We start from the raw sequence: 16,614 nt of genomic DNA, 5'->3' as shown, positions 1-16,614 counted from the left end.
TCCTTTCCAGTCATGGTGGCGCTTGGTCTCCCTCCATTGTAGCTGCCACTAAAACTGCCCTGGGCACCTCATCGTTAATCTCCCCTTCCTTTCAGGACCCCTGGTGGGAGGTCTTTGGGAGGCGGTGCCCCATTCTCCAGATGTGCACTGAGGGCCCAGAATGGCCCGCAGCAAGCATCTCTCTAGGGGCAAACCTGCTTGCCTGCCAGCCCAAAGGAGGCTGGCCCTTCCTTACCCCTTCCTTCCTGTCTTTGCAGCTCCCACCCTGCAGTGCAGTGTCCGGCAGCGCCTGACGGAGCCGCAGCATGGCCTGGGATCTCAGAGGTTGGTAGAGGGCGAGGCTGGCCACTTCTTGACAAGCCGGGTCTCTCTGCGGCGAATGCGCAGCCTTTCATCTGGACAGTCTTTCAGTTCTGAAGGCCACGGGACCAGCTCTCCATCTGCCTCTGCTTCTTCTTCCTGCTCCTCTGCCACCACCACCATCACCACCACCTCCTCCACCACCTCCATCACCACCGTCCATGTCCACCCTGTTTATTACCATCACAGCACTTCCTATTTCCTCCAGATGGAGTCCCACCCTGACCCACCCCCTTCTGACAGCAGCGCTGTGATGCCTGGGCACTCAGAGAGCTTGGGGTATTGGCTGTCTCTCTTCTCTTTCTTTCCTCCCTTCCTTCCCTTTCTGCTGCCTTTACCTTGGCCTCTGCCTCCTGGCTGCCGCTTGCTCAGCTGTTGGGGGGGTAGTGTGCTGTGGGGCATCTTCTCCTCATCTTGTCCTCTCCCAGCCCCAGGGCTCCTTCTTAATGTCAGCCTCACTTCCCACAACTTTGTGCTCTTCTCTGTGGGGGGTTTGCTGACTCTAAAAATGAGGACAGCGCCCCTCCCTCGTGGGCCTAAACTATGCACCTTCACATCCGCTGTTTCAATGGAGGCCTTGCTTCCTTTGCTCCTTTGATGGAGCATTTATGAATACCCGCTCTGGGCCAGGCTCTGCGGGACATGGGGTTCATATGTGATAAGATACAATCCCAGGCATCCAGGAGAGGTACACAGATAATTAGGGAACAATTTGAGAAGTGCTATGGGGGTGTTGAGGAGGGAGTGACTAGCAGTGTGCAAAGGTGGAACGTTTCATGGAAGAGATGACATTTGTGCCAATACCCTGTGTGCAGGAGAGGAAGAAAGTGTAGTCTAGGCAGAGGAAGCCTGACGCACAGAGGTGTGGAGGTACAAGAGAATAGGATGTATTTGTGCTTAGGACCTTGGATGTGTGTTGGTGGGAAGGGGTGGCAGATGAGGCTAGGAGGAGGAAGGGCTCTGAGGGGGGAGGTTTGGGCCATTACCCTTTAAGAGATGGAGGACTGCAAAAGGATTTCTAAAAGGAAGAGAATCAGATTTACATTTTGGAAATAGGGGCCTGTATGAGAAAAGAAGGGGAGACTACAGAAACTGGAAAGTCACTGGGGTAGACCAGTAGGGGAGGTAGTGAGGTCTAGGGGTGGAAAGGAGAGGATTAATTTGGCAGGTATCTGGGAGGGGTGGAAGAGAGGGAGGAACCTAGGAGGACACCCAGGTTTCTGGCTTGGGTGACTGAATGGATTTGGGACCCTTCATGGAATTAGGGAACTGAAGAGGGGGAACAGGTTCAGGGTTTTGAGCAAGAAAAGTTTATAGGTGGGATGAGCTTTAAGTACTCACTTTAAGTTTCTTTCTTTCTTTCTTAATTTCTTTTTTTTTTAAGGATTTTATATATTTATTTGAAAGGATTTTGTATTATTTATTTGAAAGAGAGAGCACAAGAGCGGGGCGGTGGGTGGTTAAAAGGAGAAGCACGCTCCCCGCTGAGCAAGGAGGCCAATTTGGGACTTGATCCTGAGACTCCAGGATCTTGACCTGAGCCAAATGCAGTCGCTTAACCAACTGTGCCCCCACTTAATGTTCTGAAGGGTCAAGTAATTTTCCCCTCGTCCCACAGCTCATTAGGAACAGAACACAGTATAGGACTTGACTTTCCAGTCTCAAACACTCTTTGGGTACTTCTGTGCTTCCCAGAGATCTCAGTAAGCGAACTGTGGAAGAACTGATGAGAGGCTTTCTCCCATAGCCTGGTCTAGCAGGGGCTGGGCCTTTCCCCGCTAATACCTCAGGAGATAGGCTAGGGTCAGAGATGAGAGAGCCTTGACCTTGCTTGGAACAAGCTTAGGGGAGCCTTAGAAAGTCCCTCTCCTCTAGAGGGACCTTTCTTCTCGGAAGTTGTGGCCTGGCCCAGCCCTGGCCTTGGGGCTGCAGCCTGCTGACTGCCGTGGATTTGTGGATTTCTGGTCGTGCTTCACTCTGGGTGTCAGTCCCTCTTGCTCTGCTACTTCTGGATAGTTACCCGTGAGGGCTGTTCCTTTGTCTTTCACAAAGGGGCTGCCTTTGCTAGCACTTTCACCCAGCACAGTGGCTCATTTTCATTCTCATCCTCATTGCCATCCAGAAGCTTAGGCAGGGAGACTGCCCCCCTCCATAGAGGTGGAGAAGACTGGATTGGGGTTCAGGGCCCTAGGGGATGCTGTGAATCCCATGCTCCAAAGGCCCAAGCTGAGGGTAGTGGGGAGGGAGGGCGGGGAGGTACCTGCACCCACCTGGCCTGTTCACTACTTAATTTTCTTTTGCACCATGCACCAGAGGACCATCTCTAAAGACAAACAGGCTCTCTAGTAAGGTTAGTAGCTTGGTATGGAAGCCCAAGGCAGCCCACCTGTGGGGAGGGACACCCCTGGCCTGAGTGTCTCAAAGATTCAGGGAGGGAAAGTGAGCTTGTCTCAGCAGGCCTTTGACCTCCTGCATCTGCCGGAGCTTCCTCCAGGCTCTTTTCTGGCTTTGGAAAGTGTCAGCTTTTAACTGATGACAAGGCACAGAGGGATGGGAATCATGGCCAAATGGGGCTGTGGGGTATGAGGAGTGAGGCTGGGAGGGCCCCAACCCACTGACCGCTCTCCCTTGGCATTAGAAAAGTAAGCTCCCGGGAGCCTCACCTCATCAGGATAGAGGGCCCCTTTTCCCAGTGCGGTTGCTCCCCAGAACTGTCTCAGCGCCTTGCTCTGTTGTCCACATGTATGTGGAAAAGGCAGGATATGGAGTGGATCATCTTGGAACTTAGGGAAACGAGGGCACATTTAGACAGAAGCGAGGACAGTATCAGATATACGAAACCAAATATGAAACTGAACATGAGTAAACAGTAGAGGATGTGGTTGAAACAGTATCTGTAGGATGGAGCTGGGGCTGGGATTTTTCTCTGCTGCTCCTTGTCTCCAGGAAGATACTGGCCCACAGGGTAGCTACTCAGTTAATTGCTTCCTACAGAGAAATAAACCTCAGGAGCTATGAGTCAACCTTCTGCTTTTGCTTATTTTGGGGCCCTGGTGCCCTCCCTAATTTTTGACCCACAGCCTCCTCCTTTCCAGGTCCTGTGGTGCTCTCCCCTCCCACTCCTGACTTTTCCCCTTTGCTTCCTGAGTTGGGTGTTTAAGTGTTTCCCTTAGCCTTCTCCTCTGCCTCTACTATGGGTTCTCCTCTGGGAAAGTAGAGGGAGAGTTAAGGGACTGGCAGGGGACCCCTGTATTTACCCTTTTGTCTGTAGAGGCAGGAGAGGAGGCATCTGGAATTGGTTCATGGGCCTTCTTAGGAATAGCCAGCCCCTTAGAGGGTCTCAGCTTTCTGGACTAACCTCTGTGTGTGCATGTCCAGTGTGCAGTGCTATGTCCCCATGATCCAGCCTTGCAAAGAAGTCTCTTATGATTGGCCCACATATGGGTCTTCCAGCTTGATTGGCCTCATCATCTTCCTTCCCCCAAACTGTCTACATTTCCAAGTGATTTGCCAACATATCAGATCCTCCAAACAGCCTTGCAAAGTAATTGAATTGGTAATTTTTTCATTTGGCCAAAATTGAGGACCAAGCAAGGTTAGATCACTTGTCCTAGGTCACATGACAAGCCTCAAGCAGAGATGGAAATTATGACTTCTAGTGGCAGCTCTTCGGAACCACTGCCACCTTAGAGACCAGCGTCCTGTCCTGTCTTTCTGCACCTGCCTACACTCTCCCTTTCACAGAGCTCCGAAAAAGACCCCCTTTCCAGCTGCCAGTAGACTTTGGTTTGAACTCTGAAACACTTTTCTGAGTCCTGTGAGGGGGTTGAAAGAGGCAGCAGCCTGGCCTTTTGGGGTGCATAAGGGATGATTTGCAAGGCTGTTCTAACCTTCTCCTCCCCAGCCTGGGTCAGGCCCACTTACTGCATGTGCCCTGTTCCTTGCTGCCTGGCCCAGACTGGATGTGTCCCAGGGTGTGATAGGAGTCATTCAGGGAGGAAGGCATGGGGAATGGGATTCAGGGTAATGTGTGGGTTCTGTGTTGGTTTAGGGTTGAGTCCTAAGAAATCCAGCCTGCTATCGGAAGGCAGAGATTTTGTTGAGAGGGGATTCAAGCGTATGGTTGCACCAGCTTAGGGCCTGGCCACTCAGCAGGGTGGGGGCCCGTCGTTAGAAAGCCCTTTGCCAGACAGATGATGGTGTAATGACTTTTGGTTTTCCTTCTTGTTTGTCTCTTCTTTCTCTATCACTTTTCCCTTTCTTTCTTTCTTTCTTTTTTTTTTTTCTCCTCTTGGTCCTTCTTATTTCTTTCTATTCCTCCTTTTGCCTTTCTTTCTCCCTGATTTTACCCTCCTCTCTCTGTCTCTTCCCCAACCTGTCCCCATTCCCTATTCCTGCCTATCTCTTGTCCTGTGCTTATGGCACACTCACCTTTCTTCTTTCTTTCTCATCTTTCTCTCTTGCCTCCCTGCCTGTTCATCCTCTTTTCTCGCTCCTACCCCTATTTCTATACCCATTTCCCACCCCTCCTTGTCTTCTCATGCTGCTCCTCTCTCTTCTTCACCTTTCTTCCACCCCCTCTCCTGTATGTATCCTTTTCTTCCTCTCTGCTCTGTCTTGCAGGGATTTGACCCTTTCCGATTCGGAGTCCTCCCTCCACATGAGTGACCGCCAGCGTGTGGCCCCCAAGCCTCCTCCGATGGTCCGTGCTGCAGATGAGGCCCTCGGTGCCATGACTTCCAATGGCAGCCACCGGCTGATTGAGGGGGTCCACCCCGGGTCTTTGGTGGAGAAACTGCCTGACAGCCCTGCCCTGGCCAAGAAGGCACTCCTGGCGCTGAACCATGGGCTGGACAAGGCCCACAGCCTGATGGAGCTGAGCCCCTCAGCCCCACCTGGTGGCTCTCCACCTTTGGATTCTTCCCGTTCTCACAGCTCCAGTTCCCCAGACCCAGACACGCCATCTCCAGTTGGGGACAGCCGAGCCCTGCAGGCTAGCCGAAATACACGCATTCCCCATCTAGCTGGCAAGAAGGCTGTGGCTGAGGAGGATAATGGCTCCATTGGCGAGGAGACAGATGCCAGCCCAGGCCGGAAGAAGTTTCCCCTCAAAATCTTTAAGAAGCCTCTTAAGAAGTAGGCAGGATGAGAGTGGCAGTGGCGGGACAATGTGTCCTTCCCTGGTCTTCTGCCCCCCTTCCTCCCCTTCCAAGATACCTGGCCCCTTGAGCGGGGCATGGGAGGGGCTGGCCCAGGGGCCTGGCCACTGTATATACCTGCCCCCCTCATCCTTGGGTCCTTCATTATTTATTAACTGACCACCATGGCCTGCCTGCCCTTTCTCCCAACCGTGGGCTGCTGCTGCCACTCCCTCTCTACTTCAGTGCATGTCTTAGTTGCTGTCCCCTCAGCCCTCACCTCCACCTCTGGGGTCCAGCTTCTGTCTCTGCTGTCCCAGTTTTGAAGTTTGGTTTCTTGTTTCTCTGTTTCCTGCTTTCAGGCTCCTCCCTCCCACCACTCCCCAACTTCCCCTAGCAGCCTGGCGGGGAAGATAGGAGGAGTAACTTCCGACATCTGTGCCTCAGACATGTTCCACCCCACCCACAATGGTTCTGTTTGCCTCAGACTGGGGCCTAGGGCCTAATATTTGAGGTCTGTTCTTTGGGAGTGTGGTGGGCCAAAAGGAAACTTGGCCTGGAGCTCGCTTGAGCCTCTAGGGGTTTGTGGGGGAGTGGAACACATTCCTAGAGAACAAGCTACTAGAGAACTTTGAAGAGAGGCTAGGCTAGGGGGTAGGTCGGGAGAGACTCCTCTCTTAGTTGGGGGATGAGTAGAAGCCAGATGTGTGGGCCACAGGGCAGTCACCTTTTCTCTCTTCTCTCACCTACACCTGCCTCTTTCTTAGCCCTGCTCCCCCACACTGCAGGAGGGTTTGACTATAAGAGGTGCTGCCCAAATGCTCTCTAAGCATCAGTACTCCTGGAGCTCAGGACAAATGGCTACTCTGGCCATGGGAGCCTCAGCCATGATACAGGGCTCTAAGGGGGCGCTGGGGCTGTTGGGCAGGATATTGTTGCATTTGAACCAAAAAAATCATTTTTAAATTGAAAAAAGAAAAATCACCTGAATTTCCCAAGTGCCTGCACCACATACTCCCCTTGTCAGACCCCATTTTCATGTTACTGCATAGCTTGGGCCAGAGGCTCAAAAAGGACACAGCTGGTTTAGGGAAGGGGGTGGCTGAGGAAGATAGTGTAGCTGAAGGCAGCTGTGTGACCTCTTCCCCCACACCCTTCCCACCCTCTAGGCAACTCTCTCCCTTACCTGTTTTTGCTATGGCTGTAAAGGTATTTTCCTTTTGCCCCACTCCTTCCCATGCCTTTACTCTGGGATCCTGTTTTGGGCCTGGGGTGCAGGCACCTGGGGCTGGTCTTAGGAGGGTGCTAGGCTGCAGACTGCCTTTGTACCCCCTGGACACCCTCACATGGTTTTTCTGTGTTATTTCATAAGACTCTTTGAAGTCCAATAAAGCATGTAGGAGATTTTAACCTCTGCTGGCTTTGACTCTCATTGTGTTCTTTGTGGCATTGGAGATAGGATGAAGAAGGGACTATTTCCCCTTGGACAGGGAAAACTGAAACTCTCATACACATACCCAAAAGGTCTCCAGAGAGGGCTGCCAGTTGAAATACAGGATGTCCCAGTTGAAATACAGGATGCCTGCCTGGTTAAACTTGAATTTCTGATAAAAACTTTTTTAGTGTAATCATGTCCCAGCAACATTTGGAACACATTATTTTTGATTGCCAAATCTGACAACCCCATCTTTGGGCCATCCTTACCCCTATCTATCCTATGGCTTTGCCTATCACCTATGACTTTTAGAATTACTTCACAGGGGGCTTGGGGTACATATAGAGGGTAGTGAGGAACCGATGAAAGATCTTATAAAGGGATGCCACATGAGCTTTCATGATAATCAGTTTGTGTCGTCCAGATCACAAGCTTCTACATCACTCTTGTGTATTACGTCTCTTACCTATTCTCACTCCCCTCATTCAATCACCAAGCACTGTCTATTCTGCCTCCACTGTTTCTGCCACCACCCACTGGAGAATTATAAAAGCAAATGGGCCATGGCTCTGCCCTGCTCTGCTCAAAACTCCTCCAGAGCTCCCACTCCATCAGGATAAAATCAAACACGGGCTCGCAGGACTTTCTTCCAAGGACTGAGTGCCAGATTTCCTCCGATGTAGGAGCGTGGGGCTCCCGGCTGCCTCCAGCTATGGATCACAGGCTACAGCTCACATCGGATAGCAGTCGGGTTATTATATTCTAACAGTCGTCAAGGCAAGAAAGGGTTTTGGATGGTTGGGTTTTTATTGCAAAAATACCTGAACCATCTTGACTAAGGCCCGGGCGCGCCCGGGAGAGGGGCGGGCCCAGGCTTGGCGGGCTGTGCGCGCAGCGCGGGGTTCCGGCCCAGATTTGGCTTTGCCCACAATCAACATGGCGGCAGGAGAACCGCCTTCTCGCCGGGCTTGCCCACACCCAATGTGGCCATGGAAAAGGCGCAGTTTCCAGGGCCCTGCCCGTACTCAACATGGCGGCTATCGGGTGAGGCCCGTGTGGGGCTGCTCTGGCCCTGCCCACGAGCCGGGACGCTGGCAGCGTCGAGTCAGCGTCATTCGCGCTCCGTCGCGCCGATTTTGCGTCTCGGGTGGCGGGAGCGGGAAGGGGATTCGGATTGTCGCGCCTCCGCTCCGTGGAGGAAAGTGTTCTCTGGCTCCCAAATCCAGTCCTTGCACCTAAGCGCCCCCAGGAACCCGACCCTTCGCACTCTACCACCTTCTCGATCCCGCCGGCGCCCCGAATTGCAGCCTCGTCTCGAATCCTTCAGCGCCTCAGCCGCTAGCCGCGATGCATGTGATCAAGCGAGGTGAGAGGCCGGGTAGGGGGGCAGCAGGTTAGTGGTGAGCAGGTAAAGGGGTCGCGGGCTGCTGCCGCCCTTGCAATTGGCCACGCCCGCCCGCCTCTACCGCTTCCCGCCCGGCCATCCGCGGCTTCCCGCCCTGTCAAGCCCGCTCGGCCTCTGGCTTGCGTCAGTCTGTCCCTCCCGTCCCCCCACATTCGCCCCCCCCCCCGCTTTGTCATCCTGCCGCCTTTCAAAAGAATATTACCTCCCCTTTATCGAGTAGTTACTGTGTGCACCGAGCATTCTCGGGGCAGTATTTATTAGTTCCGCTTCTCGGGCAAAGAATCTGAAGTGCAGAGAGGGGTGACTGACGCAAGGCCACCCAGTTAGTTGATGATGAGGCCGGGTTTCGAACCCAAGGCTCACGTCGGAGTGTACTGGAAAACGCTGGGGCTGGTGACCTGTCCTAGGGAGTGGGAGGAGCCAGAAAGAAGGGACTTTGCTTTCAGTTTCCTGATCTCTTTTGTGGGGATGTGGGGTGAAAAAGAACAGATCTTAGCCACAGACATGCCTGGAATTTGCCCTTTGTGGGAGGTGTGCGGCCAAGTTTGGGACTGGGACTACTGATACCGAATCGGAGTAGGGAGGCCAGGACAACTTCCGACAGGATGGGACTGACTGGGAAGAGCCAGGGACTTGGGTTCTTCCCCAGCAGTTATTTCCCATTAGACTTGACGAGTTCCTCCTTTGTGCCAGATCTTTGCTTGTTAGTGTGAAATTGTAAGAGAAGACAGCTCCTGCCTTGGCAAAAGGTTTAATCAGATTGGAAAAACAAGAGCAAAACGTATGTCTAGCAGAGAACTGTAAGCGGGTAGGAACAAAGTTTGACTTGAATCTGCTTGCCTCTGTTAAAACAATAAAGTTATTTCAGAATTGTAGGCACTTACTACTGGTTGACTGACTGGTGGTTTCCTCCACTAGCCTGTGAGCCGTTTCAAAGATGCGGACTTTATGCCCACACTTAGCACCGGACTTGCCACGAACAGGAATTCAAAGAATGAATGAGAAAAATTATTTTAAAATACAGGATTTAATGGATTCTCTGGGTAGGCAGGTGGTTGATTTAGTTTTGTCCAGGGAGTTTAATAAAAGCCAAGAGATAGAGAAGTGGACAGTGATGGCCCTTCTTCCAGTTTTTAGTATCTTGAGAACATCATTCTCTGAATTTCCCTGTCCTCCATTTTAGCTGATGAGACCAAAAGACCAGAATACACAGTTCACTTTTATTGGTCCATTCCTGTGAATGAAAGAAACATCTAGTTTTTTAGAGCTTTAGAAAAAGGTATGGAACGATGAAGATTCCCTTTTGATAAGTCTGTAACAAATATGAATTGAAAACTTGTGAACTTAAATTACTGGAGTAGGTAACACAACCCCTGTGTTGTGTTTTTAACCTTTGGGTCTACTTTGAAATACTGTAGTTTAAAAAGTGCTACCTACAACAAGCTCTAAAAGGTGGGGCTTATTTTGTTTCTTATTCCTTCAGAGAACATAATTTGATCCAGATGATTCTCAGCTAGATTCTGCTAGTGTAGCATTCAGCAGAGCTTGTTAATTTACACAGTTATACTTGAGTTTATTTTATTTTTGAAAAAAAAATGTGAAAGATTTTATTTACGTATTTGAGATAGAGTGTGAGAGAGCACGAGGTGGGTGGTTGTTGGGTGGGGCAGAGGGAGAGGGAGAAGCATACTGTTTGCTGAGCAGGGAGCCTGGAGTGAAGCTCAGTCCCTGGATCATGACCTGAACCAAAGGCAGACGCTTAACTGACTGAGCCACCCAGGTGCCCCTTATTTTTTAACTGCTCGGGGTTTTTCTTTTTCTCTCTTATTTTTGACATGCCAATGAATAGCAGAGTAGCTTTTTTCATTTTTGTTAATTTTAATGTAATTATCCAGGAGGGCAACTGGCAGTCAACCTAACTTGTGTAGTAGTTCTCTTCCACTTATTCAGGGTTTTGCTTTCCACGGTTCCAGTTACTCCAACAACTGTGTTCTGGAAGCGGATGATCCTCTTGAGTATTGTCAGATCAGTAGTAGCCTAAGTGTATATCAGAGGGCCTACCTCTTTCACCTCACTTCATGTCATCACATAGGCAGTTTATCATCTCACATCATCACAAGAAGGGTGAATACAATACCACAAGATAGTTTGAGAGAAAGACCACATTCACATAACTTTCATTATAGTATACAGTTATAATAGTTCTATTTTATTACTGGTTTTTGTTGTTTATCTCTCTCTCTTTTTTTTAAAGATTTTATTTGTTTATTTGACAGAAATCACAGGTAGGCAGAGAGGCAGGCAGAGAGAGAGGAGGAAGCAGGTTCCCTGACGAGCAGAGAGTCTGATTCGGGGCCTGATCCCAGAACCCTGGGATCATGACCTGAGCCGAAGGCAGAAGCTTTAACCCACTGAGCCACCCAGGTGCCCCTGTTGTTTATCTCTTAATGTGCCTAATTTATAAATTAAACTTTATCATAGGTATGTGTGTATAGGAAAAAACAGTATATATAGGGTTTGGTACTTTTCTGTGATTTCAGGCACACATTCTGTGATTTCAGTCTTGGAATGTATCGCCTGCGGCTAAAGGAGTACTACTGTACTTACCGAATGTGCTTATATCTTGCTAAGGATTCTGAGGGAAATAATAGAGGAAGAAAGCAGCTTCCTCTTCAGAGATCTTAAGATTGTTAGGGACATAGGAATAATCCATATGAAAATTATTAGATAACAGAAGGAAATAGTAGATGAGTTTTTCTCTTGCTATCTTCAGATATTTTTCCTAATGGGAGAGTATTGTATTGCTCAAGGAGATTAAGGTTAAAGAATTAAAGCTGAGAACCATTGCAATGAACGCAGTGTAGCTGAGTTATAAAGTGTGCTTTGGAATATAGTATATGGTTTTCAAAACTTTGGGTTGCAATCCACAGTAAGAATTACATTTTACATCATGACTGAGAACACACTAGTGTATGTGTGTACCAATTTTCATAAAATGAAATTAACATTTCCAAATAATTCCTTTTAAAGCACCCATGTGTACTCTGGTAATCTCTCTTCTAAATCTGTTCTCTAGCCCTTCCTCTCTTTTCCCCTTACTCCCTCCCTACTTTCTTCCTAATCACCTCTACAGCCCACTGTATTATCTTACAAATCTGTGTGGATGTTCTGCTGGCACTGAGAAACAGCGGTGAGGAGGTAGACCTGCGTCCTGTTTTCAAGGATCTTAATAATCAATTGCAAAAGATAGATACATCAGAAAACTTAATATAATAAAATACGATAAGTACCCTGGTAGGTAAAGTAAAGGCTATAGGAGCCCATTCATTCAGTTATTCAGAAAGTGTTTATTTAGTATTGCTTTGTGCCAGGAACTGTTTTAGGTACTGGAGATTACAGCCATGAACAAAACAACCTAAATCCCTTTTCTCATGGAGTTTACATTCTTGTGTGGGCGAGAGTGGTAAGTATACATAAGAAACAAGCAAATGTAGGAATCAGTTAATTTTCAGGGAGATTATGACAAGTAAACCCATAAGAGAGGTGATGGAGAAGGTAATCTTGAATTAGGTAGTCAGGGAAAGCTCTCAGGAGCTGTCATTTGCCCTGAGCTCTCAGTAATATTAGGAGCCAGCTATGTGAAGATCTGTGGGCTGAGCCTTCCAGGTAGAAGGGATTGAAAGTTCATACCTTGTAGAAGAGGCACATCCTTGGTTTTACGGTATTAGCAGTCTTGCTGAAGAGAGAATTAGAGAAGATAGTTTATTTTATTTTATTTTTAAAAAGATTTCATTTATTTATTTATTTATTTGAGAGAGAATGAGAGAGCATGAGAAGGGGGAGGGTCAGAGGGAAAAGCAGACTCTCCTCTGAGCAGGGAGCCCAGTGCAGAACTCATCCTGGGACTCCAGAATCATGACCCGAGCTAAAGGTAGCTGCTCAAACAACTGAGCCACCCAGGCGCCCCTGGAGAAGACAGTTCATAATCAAGAAGAAATCAGACAATTAGTATTCTAGAAGATTTCAGAAGAGGAAGAGGTCACTGTGAGTAAGTGTTTGGGGCAGGTCTCATGGATGTGGTGAGAGTTGAAGATTAAGTAGGAGTTAGATGTATGGAAAGGTGGGAAGAGGGACTTGTAGGCAGAGCAAGGTACAGGTATTGATGTGGGTGTGGGACTGGGAGGCCTTGTTGGGACTTAATGATGTTTCACAGGGAACAGGTGAAGAGGTGATGGGGGCCAAGTTAAGGAAGACTTTGCTTGAGAGAAGAGGATAATGTAGGCAGTGAGAAACAAGGATTAATGATTGATAAAGTCAGCATCTAGGCGTTGCAAAGTTGACTAAGTGGAATGATAGGCTAGAGAATGGTACTTTAGACCATTAGTCTGCCTCCCCCTTCCAGTGTGAGTTAATACAGTTGCTATTGTACTTTTTGTCAGTTTCCTGGTTAACTTGGCAGCTACAGAAATCTGTTTGCTAATGTTGCCTTGTGGTCACCTATCTGCTTAGTTAGCCAGCTGGTAGAGCATTGATGGCCTAGTCCCAGTGAGGGCCAGTAGATTTACTCTGTTGCAGAGTTAAACCCTGCATATTGTCGGTCTGGTCAGAATAGGAGATCACAATGGTGATCAGAAAGAGAAGGGCTGTCTTTCAGTGCATGAGAGCCCGAGGTGTTTTATTTCATGATAGTTTTGTTGATGACAGGTTATTAGTGCTTACTGTTGATTTATTCTTCAGCCAGCCACTGAGCTAAGTTTCAACATACAGACGTGAATGAGAAGGCCAAGTGTAAACATATATTTAACATGTTGTCCTTTAGTTACTAGTTAAAAAGGATGGGAGGGGCAAAGAGATAAATTAACATTTATTGAATGTCTCTTGTGTATCACAGATACTGTGATCAGTGTTTTCCCAATAAGAGCAGCTTTTTTTTTTTTTAAAAGATTTTAATTATTTATTTGACAGAGATCACAGTTAGGCATAGGCAGGCAGAGAGAGGGGGGAAGCAGGCTCCCCGCTGAGCAGAGAGCCCCATGCGGGGCTCAATCCCAGGACCCTGAGATCATGACCTGAGCGGAAGGCAGAGGCTTTAACCCACTGAACCACCCAGGTGCCCCAGGGTCCTGATATCTTGGCTCCATCTCGTCCCACCTCAGTCTGTGTGCTCACTGGGGAGTCTGCTTGAGATTTTCTCTCTCTGCCCCTCCCCCCAACTCATGCTCTCTCTATCTATCTAAAATAAATAAATAAGATCTTAAAAAAACGAAGAACTTCTTTACATGGTGTGAAGTACATTCAGAATCGTTAGTTACCTTAGAAGGGTATGTAAGCCAAATTTATCGTGAAGGTGTTGGAATGGAAACAGGCTTTATTTTTTATTTATTTATTTTTTAAAAGATTTTATTTATATTTGAGAGAGTGAGCGAGAGAACGAGAAGAGAGGGAGCACAAGTGGGGGGAGGGGCAGAGGGAGAAGCAGACTCCCCACTAAGCAGGGACCTCAATGTGGAATTCAGTCCCAGGACCCTGGGATCATGACCTAAGCGGAAGGCAGGCGCTTAACCGACTTAGCCACCCAGGCATCCCTGGAGACAGGTTTTAAATCATTTAACATTTTGTAAATATTTGAGTTCCTGCTATGGGCTAGTCCTTGGTCCTTGGTCTGGGTGCTGGGGAATATATTGGTAAATAAAACATCAAAAACTCTTTCCTTCTGGAAGCTATATTCTCGTGGATGAGTTGGGGAGACTCACGCAATAAACAAATACATAAGTAAAATATATAGTGTGTCAGATGATACTAAGTGCTATAGAGAAAAATAAAGCATAGAAGGAGAATGGGGATAAGAAGAGCACAGCTGTGTTTGGGGAATTGCAGTTTAAAATAGGGTGATCGGGGGAGCCTCACTGAAAAGATGACATTGACCAAAGACCTAAAAAAGTATAGATAGTCACAAGGCCAGGGTTGCCAGGGAAGTGAGGAACAGTGGGAAAGCAAAAGTTGAAGTTGGGGAAGGGGCACACAGGACAGGTTGTGTAGGATTCTATGGACTGTTAGAATGATTTTGACTTTAATTCTGAAGGAGATGATAAACCACTGTTAAGGACTTTTGAAGGGCATAATGACATGATTTTGACTTAAGTTTTAAAGAATAATTCTGGCTGCCAGGTGGGACAAAGGGAGAAACATCATTTAGGAAGTTATTGTGAGAATCCAGCTGATTTATATATAATGTAAGGGAAGAAGGGAAGACTTTGTGTATAGAATCCCTACTTTTTGAAGATAAAAAAATAATTTCTTGGGGCGCCTGGATGGCTCAGTGGGTTAAGCCTCTGCCTTCGGCTCGGGTCGTGATCTCGGGGTCCTGGGATAGAGCCCCACGTCGGGCTCTCTGCTCAGCGGGGAGCCTGCTTCTTCCTCTCTCTCTGCCTGCCTCTCTGCCTACTTGTGATCTCTGTCTGTCAAATAAATAAAATCTTAAAAAAAATAATTTCTTGATGACTATTGGGATCTGAATCTTTTATCTGTGAAATAGCATCTCATGTTTGTCAATTTTTAAAGTTCATGTGTTGATTACCTCTGATTCTTTGATGTTGCTGTCATAATGAGTGCTAATATGAATTGCATGGTTTGATTCTTCAGATGGCCGCCAAGAGCGGGTTATGTTCGACAAAATTACATCTCGAATCCAGAAGCTATGTTATGGACTTAATATGGATTTTGTTGATCCTGTAAGTAAATATGGTTTATATTTAAACCTTGCTTCCTGTGATTCTTTCTACTAGTCCTTTATCACTTATCATTTACTTGATAAATATTTTGGTTTGGTATTTTGGTTACGGCCTTGGATAAAAATATGAATTCATTGCTGAAAACGTATCTTCTAATATGAAACAAAATAAAACTTAGTTTCTAACTTTTGGTCCTGTGAGTTCTTTTCAGAGAATTATCAGAGTGAACAAAGAGGAAAACTTAACATTAACATTTCATATTAGAGATTTCCTTGGGTGAATTGTTTTATTCATAAGTGGAAAAGCCTATAGAAAAGCTTGTTTTGGAGTTGTGGTCGTTTGTATAGGAACTAGTTTGAGATTTGCTTTTTTTTAAAATAATGTATCTAATCTTTTTTTTTTTTTTAAGATTTTTACTTTTTTATTTGACAGAGAGAGGAGACACAGCCAGAGAGGGAACACAAGCAGGGGTAGTGGAAAAGGGAGAAGCAGGCTTCCTGCTGAGCAGGGAGTCCAATGCCGGTCTTGATCCCAGGACCCTGGGATCATGACCTGAGCTGAAGGCAGCCACCCAACGACTGAGCCACCCAGGCACCCTGAAATTTGCTTTTGTGTTATTTATGTAGAAATACATTTAAGTAATAGAAAGTAGATTTCATGGACAATATTTAAATTAAAGAGAACGCTTCATAAGCAAGTTATTCCGTTTTTCTCATTATTTTTTATAACTCCCTTACTCTAGACCCTCATCATCTCTAATTTGGACTGCTGTGGCCTCTAAAGTGTCTTCTTCTAATCTTGCCCTGTTCAGGTGCATCTTACACATTGTTTCCAAAGTGATCTTTGAAATGGAGTCTCTAAGAACCCTTTTTCCAAAGCCATCTGTATTGCCTCAGCCTTATTTAGGTATTTTATCTGTATTGCTGTGGCATTAATGCTGGCCTCCTAGCATTAATCACATGATATGGAAATTAATTATATGTCTCTGTCCTCACCTAGAATCAAGGGTGGGCTCTGTCTTATTCTTGTGATTTGCAGTGCTTGCCAAGTATGTAATTAGACACTTGATAAATACTGAATTGACCAAAATGTTCAAAAGAAAATAATTTTAAATGACTTTAAAATATGCTTATCATAAATTCTCTTTTATATTTGGGAATATAATATTATAAATAAGTTATAAATAAATATTTAGAAATATAAATAAAATATTTTATATTTATTTTTATACTTAGGAATTCTAAACAATAATTAGAATAGTAGAATGTTAGAGTTGTAATGTGTTTGAGAGATCATCCTAATTCATCCTCCTGTTTTAGAAATAAGAAAGGTTCAAAGAGAGGGGGAGTGACTTATACAAGTGACTGAGTTCTGATTACTTGCCATGTAGCACCAGAAACTATTCGGAAGACTTCACTACTCTTTTACTGGATGTAACTTACTTTTGGATCTGAGAAGAAAGTGATCAGGAGCTTGGTATTATGTATAATAAAGTAGAATGGATTATAAACTAGTAATACACACACATACACACACTTTTTTGAA

General features: G+C 46.7%; 2 protein-coding genes across 8 annotated transcripts in view; both read left to right on the top strand.

Moving 5' to 3' along the window:
* The window catches only part of STIM1 (stromal interaction molecule 1), a 193,085-nt gene extending 186,172 nt beyond the window's left edge, over positions 1–6,913 (top strand). For 2 of the 4 annotated variants that reach the window (XM_080817815.1, XM_080817814.1), the window contains 2 exons: positions 258–639; positions 4,984–6,907. In XM_080817815.1, the coding sequence (XP_080673941.1) occupies positions 258–639; positions 4,984–5,500 (899 nt within the window). In that variant the 3' untranslated portion in view covers positions 5,501–6,907. Of the gene's footprint in view, positions 1–257; positions 640–4,983 lie in introns of all 4 variants that reach the window. The other 2 variants (XM_080817817.1, XM_080817816.1) reach the window with 2 other exon arrangements.
* A 1,039-nt stretch (positions 6,914–7,952) lies between these two features.
* Positions 7,953–16,614, top strand: part of RRM1 (ribonucleotide reductase catalytic subunit M1) — a 36,538-nt gene continuing 27,876 nt past the window's right edge. Inside the window, exons 1-2 of one of the 4 annotated variants that reach the window (XM_080817680.1) lie at positions 7,953–8,299; positions 14,981–15,069. In XM_080817680.1, the coding sequence (XP_080673806.1) occupies positions 8,281–8,299; positions 14,981–15,069 (108 nt within the window). In that variant the 5' untranslated portion in view covers positions 7,953–8,280. The remainder of the gene's footprint in view (positions 8,300–14,980; positions 15,070–16,614) is intronic. The other 3 variants (XM_080817682.1, XM_080817681.1, XM_080817683.1) reach the window with 3 other exon arrangements.

Source organism: Martes martes (assembly GCF_963455335.1).
Source record: "Martes martes genome assembly, chromosome: 10".
Taxonomy (NCBI): Eukaryota; Metazoa; Chordata; class Mammalia; order Carnivora; family Mustelidae; genus Martes; species Martes martes.
Note: the sequence above shows the minus strand (reverse complement) of the source record. Positions and strands in the feature narration are given on the sequence as shown.